The sequence below is a fragment of the Camarhynchus parvulus genome, chromosome 3 (assembly GCF_901933205.1).
Source record: "Camarhynchus parvulus chromosome 3, STF_HiC, whole genome shotgun sequence".
In the NCBI taxonomy this organism is placed as follows: Eukaryota; Metazoa; Chordata; class Aves; order Passeriformes; family Thraupidae; genus Camarhynchus; species Camarhynchus parvulus.
The window spans coordinates 30,141,390-30,157,415 of record NC_044573.1 but is presented as its reverse complement, the minus strand read 5'-3'; the positions used below and the strand labels follow the sequence as shown (position 1 = coordinate 30,157,415).

At 46.9% G+C, this 16,026-nt stretch overlaps 1 protein-coding gene across 4 annotated transcripts in view; it reads right to left on the bottom strand.

Moving 5' to 3' along the window:
* The window catches only part of MDGA1 (MAM domain containing glycosylphosphatidylinositol anchor 1), a 141,918-nt gene that overhangs the window by 67,792 nt on the left and 58,100 nt on the right, over positions 1-16,026 (bottom strand). For all 4 annotated transcript variants that reach the window (XM_030945713.1, XM_030945715.1, XM_030945711.1 and 1 more), the window contains 3 exons: positions 11,387-11,656; positions 10,663-10,992; positions 7,096-7,389 (listed from right to left, as the gene is read on the bottom strand). In XM_030945713.1, coding sequence (XP_030801573.1) covers positions 7,096-7,389; positions 10,663-10,992; positions 11,387-11,656 — 894 coding nt within the window. The remainder of the gene's footprint in view (positions 1-7,095; positions 7,390-10,662; positions 10,993-11,386; positions 11,657-16,026) is intronic.

Below are 16,026 nucleotides of genomic sequence, written 5' to 3'. Positions count from 1 at the left end.
AGTGTGTCTCTCTCAATAAAGTTGCTCTTCCTGCAGAGTCTGGCCAAAAACCAGGATAATGGCAGATTATGGAACTGTATTTGTTTCTCCCAACAATATCTGAGAAATGGATTAACTGATTTAAACCAGTTCTCTTCTGAACAAACAAATTCATCTCTCTAGGCGACGAGCTCTCACACAAGCTTTTACTCAGCCTATTATTGCAACCACACAGGTGCTGAGAGATGAGCAATGAGCTGCACAGAAGCTGAATAGCAGCACAGGTGGGCTGCAATCTCACATAGCAGACCCAGGTTCCAGCTTTAAGGCAGGCTCCCACCTTCCTGACGTGCATATCTGGGGATTTTCCTCTCTCCTTTCATGGTCTTTTAAGCAGGGCACAGCGAGGAGGCCTCACTGTACTTTGCATCCGATGTGTGGTGCCACAGACTGGATATGCCAGCTTTGCAAAATCTGCTCCACAGCCTCCGAAATCCCCCTGCCATCTGGGCCTTTTGCTTTATGTCTCAAGTCTCTTGTATCTCCTGGCCACCACAGGGTGCAGACAGGTCCTGTCAGATCAATTTCAATCAAAGAGCTGAATCAGGAAAGCTCTCAGGGTACAAGGAAGGCTTCCCTTCCCAAGAAATCCGAGTGAGTGGCAGCACTTGGGAACCTTCCCCACAAGGCAGCAAGCAGAGGAGACCACAGCTCTTGCAGGGTAAGACCCAGCTGTTACACACTGATGACAAAAATTCAGACCACCCAAAACTCATACAATTGCTTTACCCTGCGAAATATGGATTGTTTGTTGTTTGTTTTTTTTTTAAAGCTGCATATAACAAATGTTACAAAAAAACACCAGCCCTGGGAGTCCTGGGGCTTTGCTGTATGAACATAAAGGCATTCCAAAGAACAAGGCTTTAGCTAAGCATCCTTAGTCTGCCAGATTTAAAGCCATGAGGCTCGCAGGAGGGCAGGACCAAGGAGTCCTACACAGTAACTTTTGGTACAACCCCATGTGAGGACCCAATCCTAAACTGATGTAAGCACTGTCACAGACTCCATCTATCAGGCCCCAGGACCAATACATGGTAATTGTTATGACAAATCTGAGGCCAGCTGTAAGTATCTGTGATTATTACTTTGCTCTGAACTGTGGCCATTTGGGTTTACAGTAATGACAGAGTAAAAACTTCAGCCTGTGCTGAGACTGACAACTCTAATTAGTTGTTAGCAGCCTGGGCACTGGGAAGCAGAGTGAACAATCCCAACGCCATATCATCCAGGACAGGGCTCCGTGCACAAACACGAGCTCTAAGGAGCTTAATCCCAAACACGATACTGCAAGAAAAAAGTGTGTTGACAATCAGGAATGAAATCCTCTGCTTTTAAAAAGGGGAGCAGAGGGGTGCTGTGTATTGAGAGAAATGCAGAAATTACATGTATACTTTCAGTTCAGTCACACAAACCTCTATACAACTTATTTGGGGATAAGTGGGCAGGATTTCCATCAAAGTGAAACCTAACTACCAGGTCGGGCTTTGTTCAGACTGGTGGTTCAATATCAAGCCCATTGCTATGAGTTATTTTATTATTTCTACCAATTAAAGTCTCTAAGTTTGCAAACACTGAACTTGCAGAAGGCACAGTTTTCCTTTGGCTTTGAATACAGACACACTTGCCCCAGAGCATCACTTCAGTCTTAAACCTTTGATGGTGTAAAACGAACCAGAACACACCAGAGTTCTAGCTGGCAGGAGAGCCCGAGGTTCCCCTCTCTTGCCAGCAACATGTGTACCATGGAGAGCAGCAATAATGAAACATGAATGAAAGAGTAAGAAAGCTCCAGCCACTACAAGAGCAGAAAAACCATCTTCTGCCCCCAAGTTAGCTCCTGAATTGTGCTCCTCAGCTTGCAGGAGGGTGTCAGGATAAATTTCACCAGTGAAAACAATAAAGAAAAACAAAGCCATCACTAAAAATAAATACACTCAGAAATTAAACCAACCAGGTCTAAAATTCTTAGCAGATGGCTCCTAGTGCAGCTCACATGGCCAAGCAGCAAGACAGATAAGCCAGCTCAGCCACAGACGGAGGGGTCAGCTCTGGCCCCTGACAGCCTCATTTCTCTTAGACTCCCTTCATAGCAGGGAGAGCTGCAGGGAGCTCTTAGCAGCCAAAAGCTCTGTCTTAGCCACTCTGCAAAAACATCTCCATGCCCAAAACACGTCTCAAGAGCACTTTTAAGAGAGCGGTTAATATCCAAGCTTATATTTCGGGGGGGGGCAGGGCACCAGCAAGAAGCACTGACATTGAGCTATGGCTTCAACAGCTGATCGAAACAGTTTAATGCATTTCCATTTCCAGTTGCATGGAGCCAGCAATGTTTCTTACTTATTTACAGTATCACCCCGCCCCTGCTCCCCCCTCTTGTGTTTGCTACACAGATAACACGGGGAATTGATGCTGACTATCGCCTGCCTGATGTACAGCACTGCCGATGGGTTCAGCAGGATTTTAAAGAGGAATGAGTCAACAGTGTGTGACCAGGAATAACATTTGCCAGTGTGTGAGCTTGAATAGGAAAACATATCTGTGCCCACCTGAACATTAGTTAAAGTGACAGTGGCAACAGATGCCCCAGCAGGACATGTTCTGGCAGTCCTCCAGGTCAGGGCAGAGCCAGACCTGCTAGCCACCAGCCCTACAGCAATGCCTGTGTCTAGGACTGTAAATGGCTCCTGAAATCCTGATACCCATCCCTCCAAAGGGAATGCCAGTCTGCTTTCCTGATTACACCTAACATTCACTATGCTTTGAAGATAAGCACAATAACCCACCTGCTGCCTAATGTGGCAGAACTTTGTCTAAGGGCAGTAAGCGTAATCCTTTGGAGATCAGCCACAGATGATTGTGGGCTATTACTTTAGATCCAGAAGAGGTAAATTCACAGGGCATGTTATTGCAGAGAAGGAGATACTCAGGTGAATTCCTTTTCTAGTCTTTCTTCCTGCAAAGATTTCACCTGCTGTGTGATCCCAACACAGGAAACAGGGCCAACTTTCTGACTTGACTATTGAAAACAAAGTCAGCCCTATATAACTATTGCCCTTTCCTCCTAAGCTTCTTTCATTGGGCACTCAGAGACACCAAAACCTCTGCAAAAGACAAAAATGGCAGCAGCAAAAATCTGCTCATCTCATCTTCAGAACTTGGTGAAATAATTAACAACTCAACAGAGGACACAGGTGCTCTTCTACCAGGCTTTGATGGTTATCTGAAGAGGGAGAAGCCATTCAGATGGTCAAGCATGGGCCTGAGACAGCAAGTAGTGAGTGCTGTGAAGGAGGATAAACCCATCTGCAGGAAAATATGGGAGCAGATGTATTGAGGATCAGGTGGGCTGAGCTGGACTTGAGTGGAGCTGTGCAGTGGTTTATGAGATGTTGTCCAGGACTGGCAAAGCATCAGAGCTGACATAATACTATCCAAGCAGGAAAATGTAGTAAGATTGCAATTTTCACCATGTTGTTTTATGAGGCTCTAACAGAGCAAATGTCATATTCACCATGGTAAGACAATCATCTCAAGGGCTGCCTCTAGCAACAGCCAGAGCTTAAAGTCACTACCAACCTTTGTAATTCCTGCAAATACTGCTTTAAGCAGTCTTTCAGGTTATATGGCTAATACACTTCTTTCAGTTTTTTGTTACATACTTGCTAAATTAATATCTAAGTAGCATCCTTTACACTGATCCACACATGCATGCTTCCTTTCCTCCTCTCGTACACAGCAGCTCAAATGACACTACTGAGTTCCAAAACCCAGACTGCTGCACATTTTCAATCCCAATGTGTGTTTCACAGCCTTACACTAGTTGCCCTACACAGGGTGGCCCAGCCCTGATTTTAAACAGCTCTGTAGAGGATTCATTTTTCTGATGGGATTTTCTACAACAACCTGGTCCTGAAAAAAACCCTTGATAACAGCATCCGTGATAGCACTGATATTATTAACAGCACTCTGCCACTCCATTAATATTTTTATTTCAACACTTCAAAGTACTATGTTTATTATGCTCCACAAATCTTTGATTAGATGGGTCAGTTTTATTCCTGTTTTGAAGGTACAGGAAAAAATGACAAGACATTGCCAATCCAAGTGTAGATTCCCAGGAGTTCTGACAAGCCCATTCTCTCGCTATAACCATTACACAACATTTCTTCATCTTAAACACAGAGATATACAGCTGCACAGGCTTTCATAAACTTATTAATCTTTCAAAGCTCTACACTACAGACCAAGAAGTCCAGGGAACAGATCATCCATCCTGTCAGAGAGCTGATGATGGACAATTTCAGCTCATAAGCTAACAGAAAAGCAATTTCTTCTGCTTTCTAAATACAAAAAGAAAAGCAACTTTTTCTGCTTTCTAAATACAAAAAAAAATTACTAAAAAGTCCAAACACCTTTTTTTGACAGCTGACTTGTTCATTTTGTCTTCTTATTCTCTTTCCACTATTGCAGGGCAGCTGGAAAAGCCTATTTCTGGACTAGCTTGTTACAGCACAGCACCATATGCATGAGGATGAAGGGAGAAAACCAAGGGAGAAGGGAAACACAGAAACCGGTTCTGACATCTAATCAGATCTGCTGTATTGATTTTGCAACTTTAGCTCTGGAGCAAATCAGAGGAGCAGCCCGACTCCTATGCGGCGTGCGCGGCTCCCCGGCGCGCTCCCGGGGCCGCGCAAACGGGCGGGCTGATGCGCGCACACGCGCGGCCCCGCGCCCCTCCGCAGGGATGCGCCGCCTGCACCAGGCGGGAGAAGCGCTCATCACCGAGGCTGCAGGAGCCACACGATCCCCATTTCCAGCAAGATGAGAATTCCAGAGTGAGCCGCCGAACTAATGAGCTGCCCACGCTGGAAAGCCGTGTTTCAATTAAGCACAGCAGCTCCTGCCGCACCCGCATCCTTCCAGCAGCATGGACAAGGAGGACAGGGATAAACAGGGACTGTGTTGTTTCCGGGTCTGCTTTCTGCGTGAAGGGAAAGGGAGGAGGCTGTAAAAGGGACGAGGGCAATTCTTGCCCTACTTTTCTTGGTTTCTTCCATTTTCATACTAATGGAAGGAGCAATTGACAGCACTGAAACCAAAGCTGCCTGCTAAGGCACAGAACAAGTGATGCCACCATGAAGTCTTTCCATGTTTTCCAGCCAGGAGGAGACAGCTCAGGGGAACAAACACTCAGTATGCACCCAGCTTCCACTAAGGGTACACAGAACTGATTGACAAGGGAATGGGGCTGTTTGGGTGGGCTTGCATGTGGACTATATGACCATTACTTGGGCAAAATCACAATAAAGCGTTGCTTGGCCATGGGATGAGCTATAGGAAAAGCATGTTCAGCTACCCTCTACACAGAAGTTCATCACATCTTTGTTTTCTTGAGGATCACATCATAGTCTCCACCCCAGACAGCTTCTGGCTTGCACCTACCATCTTTCTCGTGTGGGGAATCATGTCCTATCCCTCCAGCCCAAAATTCAGGTCTGTGAGCCCCCTCCAGACCACCTAGTCTGACTCAATTCATCCCAAGCTCAGCACTGCTGCTCCCTCTGCAGGGGCAGTGAGGGTCAAGCGAGGTCCACACAGCTTTCAAACAGCAACACCAAACCAGGGACACCAGCCAGTCTGATGGTTCTTTGCTCCCAAGTGAAATTTTGCTGTATCTGTCATTGTCTCTTGGTGTGACCAAAAGTCACCTTCCCTGCCATGTCCTTCCACATCCCGTATGACTGAACCAGGCTGTCTTCCTCAACAGCTCAAACCAAAACTCCCATTTTCACTCTGCTTAAGGGAAGCTTCTCCACATGTACTTACCCACATGGAAATCTTCACACATTTCCCTATCTCATCCTGTAATCTAAACCCACAACGCTCCTGCATAGACAGAGATAATTTTGAAAGGGGCTCTTCAAATACTCGAGGTGCCTGCAGGATTTCACACACCTCTGATATTGCTGTGCTCCCAGCAGCTCACATCTGTGAGCAGTTTGTCTGGTTGGCTTCAGCCAGGTTGTCTGCTCTGGTCTCACTTCTCTTATTCCTGGAGAGCGAGCCTGGGAGAAGTGTGGCAGCATGTCTAATGAGTGCTGCTGTGCTGCGTCTGGAGGCTTGTCACTCACAGCTCACAGGCAGCATGCCCAGGTGTAAATTAACCTGTTCCCTGCCCGCCCCACACCTGCCAGATCTGTGCTGCTCAGAGTACTCTGCCAGTGCTCAACAATCACACTGCACTAATGGGACAAGATCTGCAGGGAGAGCCAAGGCATTTTATCTGGCTGCCTTCCCCCAGTCTGATTTCAAGTCTTGTAAGAGAGAGAGCACAGACTGCTGCATGTCAAAACACACCTCAACAGCTGAGGGAGCTGAGCAGGCACTCACTTCTCTGGAGGGAGAAACCACTGCAGGGAAAGGAGGAGATGTCACCCTCCACGCTCCCCTCTGTGTACAGATACTGCCTTCAAGTGGGGCTGGGAGAACCACCCATAGCCAAAATTACCCCACACACCTGCTGAGTATCAGCTTCCTGTTACTCACAGCCTGGCTTGTATGAAAACCTTTTGGGAGTACACATTCCCTGTTACCTATCACTGCTTTTCAGGCAAAATGATTCAGGCATATCCAGGGGTAACTAAGTTGAAGAAAGCGTTGTGGTGTGGAAATGATCTAAATAACATTCATTTTCCACCTTTTGAGTTCTTGACTTTACAAACTTAGTAACATATCCTGAAGGTATTTTACACACATGTAATGCACACAAACACACCTGGTAAAGCTGCACTCATCCCCTGACACGGAAATAGAAACCATTGTACACAAATACACACAACACCTCTCCCTTCCACTTGCAACATACTTGCCATATGGTACCCTGCCCTTAGCCTCACATAGCCTGACCAATTAAATATAAACTGTTCAAAGGCCGCCAAACAAAAGAGATACGTCTGCTCAGCTCAGTAAGAAAGGTCAACCCTGTCTAGCCCCCAGGCTTTTGCGTACACAGGCATTCAGGCAGGCACTCCAGCGCTGCATGGCTGTACTCACACTGCACGTTGAGCTGCACCAGGGCTTCTCGGGGTCTGATGTTAAATCCATTGTACCTGGCTGTCTGACACTTATAGGTCCCGCTCATTTCTCGGCTCACGCTCTCCAGGTGCAGCTTCCCATCGTAGGTCTCCATTGTCATTGTCCCTGAAGGCATGGGGGTTTCCTTGTCCACCCGGGACCAGAGGATGGGCGGCTTTGGCTTTCCTCGAACCTCGCACTGCAGCTCGGCCCTGGAGCCTTCCCGCACAGTGATGGCAGACTGACCCTTAGGGACACTTATTGTTGGTGGCACTGAAAGAGAGACAAGAAGGCAATCATTTTACACTGCATTTTCAGCAAGGAAGGAATAGTCTTGAGATGCTTCTGATGGAATTACATCAACAGCCTTGAACCCCAAAGGTTTCTGCTGGACGCACTGCAGCCCCTCTATGAACACACGGTCCATGCAAGTTACCCTGCAGCGTCTGGAGCTTCAGGGCACCAAAGAGGATTCCAGCCTTTCCAGCAATGTGTCCCAATATCAATGCCAAGGGCCAGGTGTATTGGGGCAGACTCCAGGCTCCCATCCCTCTGTATGCAAAATGCTATCCAGCTGCAGGGATAGCACCAAGGAACACAAAGGCAAAAGCCTATTTGATTCATTTCTCAATTTCTGGTCAGTGAATTTCTCAAGTGGAACTGCAGTCTTCCAGCCAAAAATAGAAGTCATATCTGCCGAGATATCTAGACACCTTATCCAGGTCAGACCAAAACCAAGACTTAAAGGGTAAGTGCTTGTAGATCCTGTCTGCAGCCTTCTCAGAGGTCCAAGATCCCTTGTTTCTTCCTAAGCCACAGCAAGGAATCAGCTATTTTTAAGCGTCTTTGCTTATTTTACTTTTATTGCATATTTTACTTTTATTGTTTATTTTGCTTTTGTTGGTGATTGCACTGTGAATTTCTCACACCAATAAAACTCTGGCTCATCTGAGTGAGAGATGGGTCCCAGAAACAATCTCTCCTAGCATCCCTTCGAGGCTGGGAAGAGCTCACCCAGCAGAACTGCTGCCGAGCTGAGGCTAGAGTTGGAGGCACGGTAACAGTCAAAAAAAATATCCAGCCATCAACTGACAACCAAAACTTTGCTGATAAACAAAGCTTAAAACAAATCCAGTGAATACAGGGTACAGAGATGTCAGTGGGAAGAGGTTGGCTGTTCACATCCCCAATTCCACCAAGAACCCAGGAAGGGGATTTTTGTGCTAAACCACACGTAATATTGACAATTTATTTATGCTAGACTTTAGAGTCAATAGTTCAGCTGAGGTAAATATGGTCACAATCTTTTCTGAAAGCTCCTTTTTCAGCCCTCCCTGCTGACAGTGGCAACACTTGGATTGACACTTCCATAACTGCAAGGGCCATGTACTTCGTTTCCATTTAAATCAAAGTACAGGACTACAGAAGCTGAAACAAGCTGGTCTGACCAACTTTAGCTCAATTCAGCTCCAGCAAAGGAGAGTGTGCTACGGTAACTGTACATGTTACAGCCTGCAGCTCTTTATGAACAAATTTAGGATGGATCCAGCCTAATCTCCCTCTGCAATGACTTCCCTATGCAACACGGAGGGCACATTTTCAATTTGCAGGTCTCCCGTGGGCTGGGGAATCTCATCACACCCTGTCCTGCACGGTGTGAAAGGACGGCAGCACTCTCAGAGCTAATGCTGCCGGCAGCCGCTCACCTGGTGAGCAGCAATTTTCTCCACAGGTAAAGTTGTAAATTGCATTTGAAGATTTTTTTTTTAATTAAAGCTATCACCTTGGAGCTGCTCAGTGGAGGCAGCCACTTTGATGAGCTCAGGCTTTGCTCAGTGGGGAAACATGGAGCCACTGCTGCTGTCCTCTTGCTCATCCTGTGGAGCAAGGTGTTTTATATGGGAATCACACGTTGGAGGTGGCTTGTTGCTGATTATGGGGATGTTGCATGTTGGACAGCCTTGGCTGCTGCATGGAGGGCTGCTCCAGCAGGGATGCCTGTTTTCATTCCCTGGGACACAAAGCAGTCCTGCTGGCCCAGGCTGCCAAAGAGAGGCTTCAAAATGCCCCAGGCTGTCCTCCTTCCCTTCCTCATTGGCAGCATCCACATAGGCATATGGGACTCACTCTCCTCCAGACAGGCACAGGGCAACCCATCACCACAGACACTTCCTTTAAGACAGCAACTGGCTGGTGCTTGGACCAACACCTGCACTGTCAGACACTGCCAAGCCTCTTGGTGGAACCATTCCAGGTGTCCCAGCTCTTCACAGCCTCCCACCCTTGCAGTCTTAAACACAACTGCACTCTGCCATCTAGTGATCTTGGGCAAAAAGAATTGTTCCAGGTGGTATCAGCCATACAAGTCTGGGAAAGCCAATTTTGCACCAGGATTGGCGAGTTCCCCCAGTTTTGTTCCCTGTTGGTGTAACAGGGTGGGTGTTGGCTGGCATGGAGAGGTCCCACCTTCCATGGCTGTCCTCAGAAAGGAAGGACCACTCTTCAGTGTTGAGTGGATCCATGGCACAGTCAGGGCTCAGTCTCCAGGCTGCTAACAAGAGCTTGATGGAATCCTATCAGGAGCAGGCTGACCCCAGTATTTCTAATGGGAAAAAAGGGCTTCCCAAACCACCAAGAGTTGCAGCACTTTTTTATGGGGAGCTGAAGTGAACAGCATCCAGAATAAAGAATGAGATCAGCCTGGCCTGTGGATCCAGCACAACCAGGGACTGGGAAGTAACATTCTGTGAAGGTGCAGGTCAAAATCAGTGGGCAGCTGATTCCCCTGAGGAGTCTTCCATCAGATTACTAACACAGTGCTTCTTTGTGCTGCACCCTCTTGGTCCTCGAAAGCCAGCACAATGACATGGATGAAATGGAGAGCACAGCTGGACCAACCACTTCCACAGAAAGAGAAGGACAGCCCTGAGACTCTATATTTTAGTCCTCAGCATGACTGACAAACACTGACATATTTGTCCAGTCCTCACTGGGCCATGGGGTGAAACTCTGACTCTGTTTTTATGGGGGAGGCATTTATAACACTGACACTCCTACAGAGAGGGCCCAAGACAGACTGCATTTGCAATCCAGCAAACATTAAAAGTCTTCACAGAAATTGCATCCTGGAAACAATGCCAAAGAAAAGAAAGAGCAGCTTTTTTTCTCTTTTACTCACTTCTAAGCAAAGGGACACTCAAAAATTGCTGAAATACCACCACTTCTTCCTTCCTTCACAGTGTGGAGGTTTGTTTGAACAATCACACTGTAAAGCTGTCTCTGTAGCTGGAGTGCACTTTGGACTTTTCATAGGGAGAAAACATAAAGGAAGATCTACTTGGTACATAATACATCTGACAGAGAAGTTGTAACTATTACCCATCTCCAATCTGAGCCAAGTGCTTTCCTGAGGATGTAAGACCTTTCTCCACTAGCATTCAAGACATGCATGTGAAGTTCCTCAAAAAAGCCAGAGGCGTGGGGCTGTGGGGCAGCCAGTGATGCCAAACACTCCTCTGGGGTCCCCCCTGCCAGAGAGAGGCTCACCTGTCTCTGAGGAGATGTTCACCTCCACACTGAGGTCAGGAATGGGTGCTCCCTGGAAGGTAGCCACGCACAGGTAAGTGCCATAGTCACTGAATCTCAGGTCAATAATCTCCAAGCTGCAGGTCACAGGCGGGAGCTCGGGGTCGTTGCGGGTGATGAGCAACCGGTCTGAGAATCTGGCTGGTTTTCCATTCTTGTACCACGAGTAGACAACCTTCTCCTGGGGGACAGCATCTACATGGCATGAGAGCTTCAAGTCCTGGCCTAACTGGATGGTCTCGCTCTCTTTGATCACATCAGGAGTGATTTGGAATGTGGCATTCTTCATGGCTGAGATGAACAGAAGTGCAAAAACTGGTTAAGGATATCAAAGTATCTTGCATGGGACAGGAAAACTGTTCTTTGCTCCTCAGGAAGGCAATATTTCTATGCAAAATCTGCCCAAAGACCTCTCCCACTTATGTTTCCCCAAAATGTCCCAAGGGCCTCATGTCTGGCACTCTGGGCTCATCCAATTCAGGATAATGCTACAGCCCAGGATGAAGCTGCAAGCAGTGCTTGCACAGCCGTTGGTCTGGGAGCAGAGAAACTTGCACAGGCACTTCTCCAGAATATTAATTACTACTAAATATCACATTCGCCCTCAGCTGTACAAGAACGGCCAGGAGGAATGCAATTCCCCCACTCCCTGAAAACACATGCTCAGAGAGAAGCAGCAGCTTACACCGCACCAGCAGGTTCACAATCTTCTTTGCCGGGTTGCCCACGTTGTTGATGGCTGTGCAGTTGTAGTAGCCCGAGTCCTCCACGCGGATCCTCCAGATGGTGAGGTTGCCTCCTTGCACAAGGCTGTTGGGAGGCATTGGGCCAGGAGAGTGGGACCAAACCACTTCTGGCTGTGGGTCACCGCCCGTCAGAGAGCACTGCATAGTGATGTTGTCACCGGGGTTGACCACCAGAGTCTCATTGACAGACAGCTTCAGAGCAGGTGGGGCTGGGAAAGCACAAAGAGGGACACTTCAGAGCTTGAGAAAGACTCACCCACCTGCCTGTGCACAGCTTCATACTTTTAATGATTTGTTCTTGTTGTGGCTGGTTTGAGTAGGGACAGCTGGAAAGATCTATGAATTGATTACAAATATGAGGTGTTTGTGAATATTAAGTATGATCATTATCACATCTTTGAATGAGAACACTGCTCTTTTATGGCTAGGAAACAGAGCAGGTAGGACCTCACTCTAAGAACACTCAGAAAACACTCTACCAGTAGTGCTTAGGACTCGGGCACAAAGCAGCTGACATTTTATCAGTGTTCAGTGCAGGTTCTCTATGGCTTTAGGATGCAGGCCAGAAGAAAAGCCCAATAAACCCACTCTGCACATATCGGCGGGGAAAACAGGCAACATTTGGCAGTGAAAAACCCAGGGCCTGAAGTTTCAGGCCACTGAGCAACTGCAGCCGGGCCTAAGGGCAATGCAAACCTTTGTAGCCTTGATGGAGAGGTGAAGGAGAAAGGATAGCCTCAAAGGAGCCTGCTTGAACCCAACCACTGCTTGTGCTCAAGGACAGCTGGCATTAAACCACTCCTCTCATTCAGAGTTTCCACCCCAAGGAGCGAGTTTTAAGGAAGGTCTATCATTAAAAAAAGCTTTCCTCAGCCACGCCATGATACACCTCTCTATCTCTCACAGCCAACTGGACATCTTTGAGAGGCAAAGGCTTTGCCAAGCAGATAGTCCTTGCAGCTCGGAGACTGATATGAAGGACCAGGACCTGTCTGCACCTAACAGACCACTAACAGCAGCTCTGACCTGGCTCTTAATCTCCTTCACCTCCTCAGGTGTTTAATTTGCTTTTCTGTACACCTGGGGGCCATCACAATCAGAGCAATTCTCCTTCACATTCAGATGAGTTGAGACGGATTCAAAGTGTCTACACAGCCTCTCCTTTGAATGCCCTGGTACCTGTTTTTTTGTTTTATTTTATTTCTGCACCCTTCTCACTACAGCCTCCTCCAGGAACTGATCCAAAATCCTTCCCTTTGTATTCTCCATTTCATGCCATGAAAAGTCTTTCAAAGCCTCTATGAGCACTATCACTGGCTCCATCCAGACAGAGCTGAGAAAGTAGCAGTCCCCAGCAAAAAAGCTGGGAGTATGTTTTAAGTAACAGCCATAATAATGCAAAATAAGACATTGTTCCATATTCATGAAGCCTGATTTAACAGCATCATTATTTCTGCCTCTTCTCTCCCTGGACCCTGTGTTAATGAGCTGTGCTGGATTTGTGTTGGATCTCTGAATTACAGCCCATACAAACAAGGCAAGGAGGACTCTCCTCTCCTCAGCACCGGTGCCATAATTTAGTGGCACAACTACTGCCATGCTGGGATATTGCTTTGGTGCGCTGAATATAATGTCGTCCCTAGCCATTGCACATGCTATTTGTGTCAGATGTGGCCAGCCATGCCTAAGGAAGAAGGTAGCTCTTCTGCTACCTCCACTAGCCATTTTGAGACCAGTGGTTGGAGCCTTTGAATTTCAGGAGGCCACAGCCTGCATTCAAACAGACTTTGTCAGGTCTCTTTGCAGGAGTAAAGTAAATAGTGTGCAAGGGTTGTAAATAGTGTGCAAGAGCTAATGCTTATTAAATAGCAAAGGAAGGATTTGTACATCCTCACCAAGCTCCAGATGGCTCCATGAGATAGTATGAAGCCCATAAATACAATAGCTCAACTCACCATGGTTGGGCAGGACACATTCCTGTCACTAACTCAGTGTAGCTGACACCAAACAGCTGTTTCTGCCCTTGGACATTGAACTGGTCTCAGGTTCACAGTGCACAGACAAACTGGCAGATGCAGCATCTTGCCTGGGAATCTCCATCCATCCCTGTCAGAGACAGAGAAAGCCTGAGACCAGCCCATATCCAGAGAGAAGGTGTCAGAGTTGGGGAGCACAAACCAGCAGTCCTGCAGGCTCTGGTTAAGATTTAGGGCTCTTGCAGGTTTAGGGTTGGATATGCAAATATCTGACCCACACTCATCTTGCCCAGCTCTGGGCAAGGCAACATTTAAAAAAGGTGACATGCTGGTGCAAGCCCTGCATGAAGGTAGGCTGTGTGTGCATGCATGAACGAGGCAGGGACACTGCAAATCTGCCACCTGCCACAGCTCCAGGAAGCGAGCTCCCACGGCATGGCCCAGAATGGAGCCTTGGCTGTGGCAGCCTGCGTGGGCTGCCACTCCCCACTCCCACTCCCGTCAGCAGACAGAGGTTATCAGACTGCAGACATTGTTATGCAGGAGATGATTCTCATTTATTTGTAACCTGTGGCAATTCCTTTTGTTCTTGGCTCAGAAAACCTGCTGGCGGAGTCTGCCGAGCAGCGAGGGACCATTAAAAACAAAGAATCGCTTTCAATTCCCTTTCAAGTCCAATTTGCTGCAGTAAAACTGCGGGAGAATTAACCAGCTGGGCTGGTTAATACTGCAGAAATTGAGGAAGGGGGAAAAGTCAGGCTGACCCTGCTGGAGCAGGTGATGGCAGCCTGGTGCTGAGCTGGTCCTGTGGCTCTGTGGACCCAACCTGCTGCTCTGGAGCCAGGCAACTGCAGCAGAACAGAGAGGGAGCAGGGACATCTCCTTCCCACTAAGGTTGCAGACAAATAACCTGCTCCCTGCTGCAACGCCCAAGTTGCTGAGCAGAGCTTGGGAGAAGTCCATCTCCTTACCAGAGACTATGATCTGCCCAAAGGACACTGAGGGGCCAGCTGAGGAACAGCAAATGAGCTGAGGAGATTCCCCTGGCCTGACCTGACCTGACCTACCAATTCACCTCAAGGTCTGTAGTGCCTGGACTATAAATATTTAAGAGAGAGAAATTTCCAAGCATTTCAGCACCCTTTGGGGCCTTCTCAGTTATAAAGGCAAAGGCATCCTGAGCGAAGCTGCTCAGGATTCTGGACACAGCCAGGTCTAGAGAAACTGTGAAAGCACAAGTGCAAGGGGAAGAGAAAATACCTAGGCAAAATAGGAAAGAATTAAAGAATTTCATTTAAATATTTCCTCACCTATGCACAATACTACCTACAGGGCAAGTAACCCATATAATATTTCATGTTAAATATAGCCACGCTATTTAACATAAACCCTGCTCACACCGCAATGCCAGCTTCATTTTCACAGCCAACTTTTAATACAATTTGCTAAGAACACATTTTCCATGGCCCCTTTGAGCTTGTAGTGCCAGGCTCCACCGTAACTATGTATAAGTATGCATTTATAATTAAAAAACAGGAGAAAAAAAACCCTAGATAGATGTGCTTAAGAAGCTGGTGTAAATTGAGCCATATCGTTGACTTGTCATCAAGTACAACCTGAAAATACATTTTCCCCATTCACTTAGAACAGGGGCTGGATTGAAATGAGGAGTAGTTTCCCTGTGCTGGGGCTGGCAGGGGGAGTGGACATAAAGAGAAATTTGATTTTCTAACTCTTCAAAGGTAAAGGTACACAGGGAAGAGGAGCTGTATAAGATCCCTTTCTTCATCATGAACAGAAGATAAGTTTTTAGAGGGAATATTTCAACATTTGCTACACTCTCATCCTGAGAGAAATTCCGATAATAGGGTGAGTTGTTTGAGACATGTTTAGAAATCTTACTACAAAGAGAATACTTTTTTCTGACATTAGCTATAATTTGCTTTCTTAAGCTCATTATTTTTCTTTTTCCTACATAAAATAAGGAAACTATTGTTCAGCACCTTGGAACTCAGATCAATAAACATAATTTAAACAATATCCACAGTATCCTGTCAACAGTTAACAACATCAAAAAAAGTTCTGTTTCCACTGCACAAAGATGACACAAGGGATGCAAACTGCTTTGTGTTACATTAGAGAGGTGAATAATTCAAACAGCTACAATGCCTTTCTCTCTGATCATGGAATACTCCAGGGCTGGAAGCAATTTCCTGACATTTACTTATTATTTGCAAATATTCAACACACATGGGGGCTTTATGGGTGGGGATTTCTTATTGTGTGTGTGGTTTTGGTTTGAGTTTTTTTAAGGACAGGTTGCAATCAAGCCCTTGCCAGTATTTGCTACATGACACTCAGTTATCGCTCACTTATTGCACGTCAGGCAAGAGGCACCAAAGTGAATCTGCTCACAACTGGAGGTCCCCTCAAGCACTGCCAGTACAAATATGAGTGTAAAATGCATTTATTGGGAAGGCACTGGAGATGTATGCTTTCCACAAACACTGGCACCAGCAGAGCTCGTTACCTGGGAGGTGCCTAGAGCACAGCCTGGCAAACCAGGCTGGAGTCACACATAGATGAATTATTTGTAAGAACTC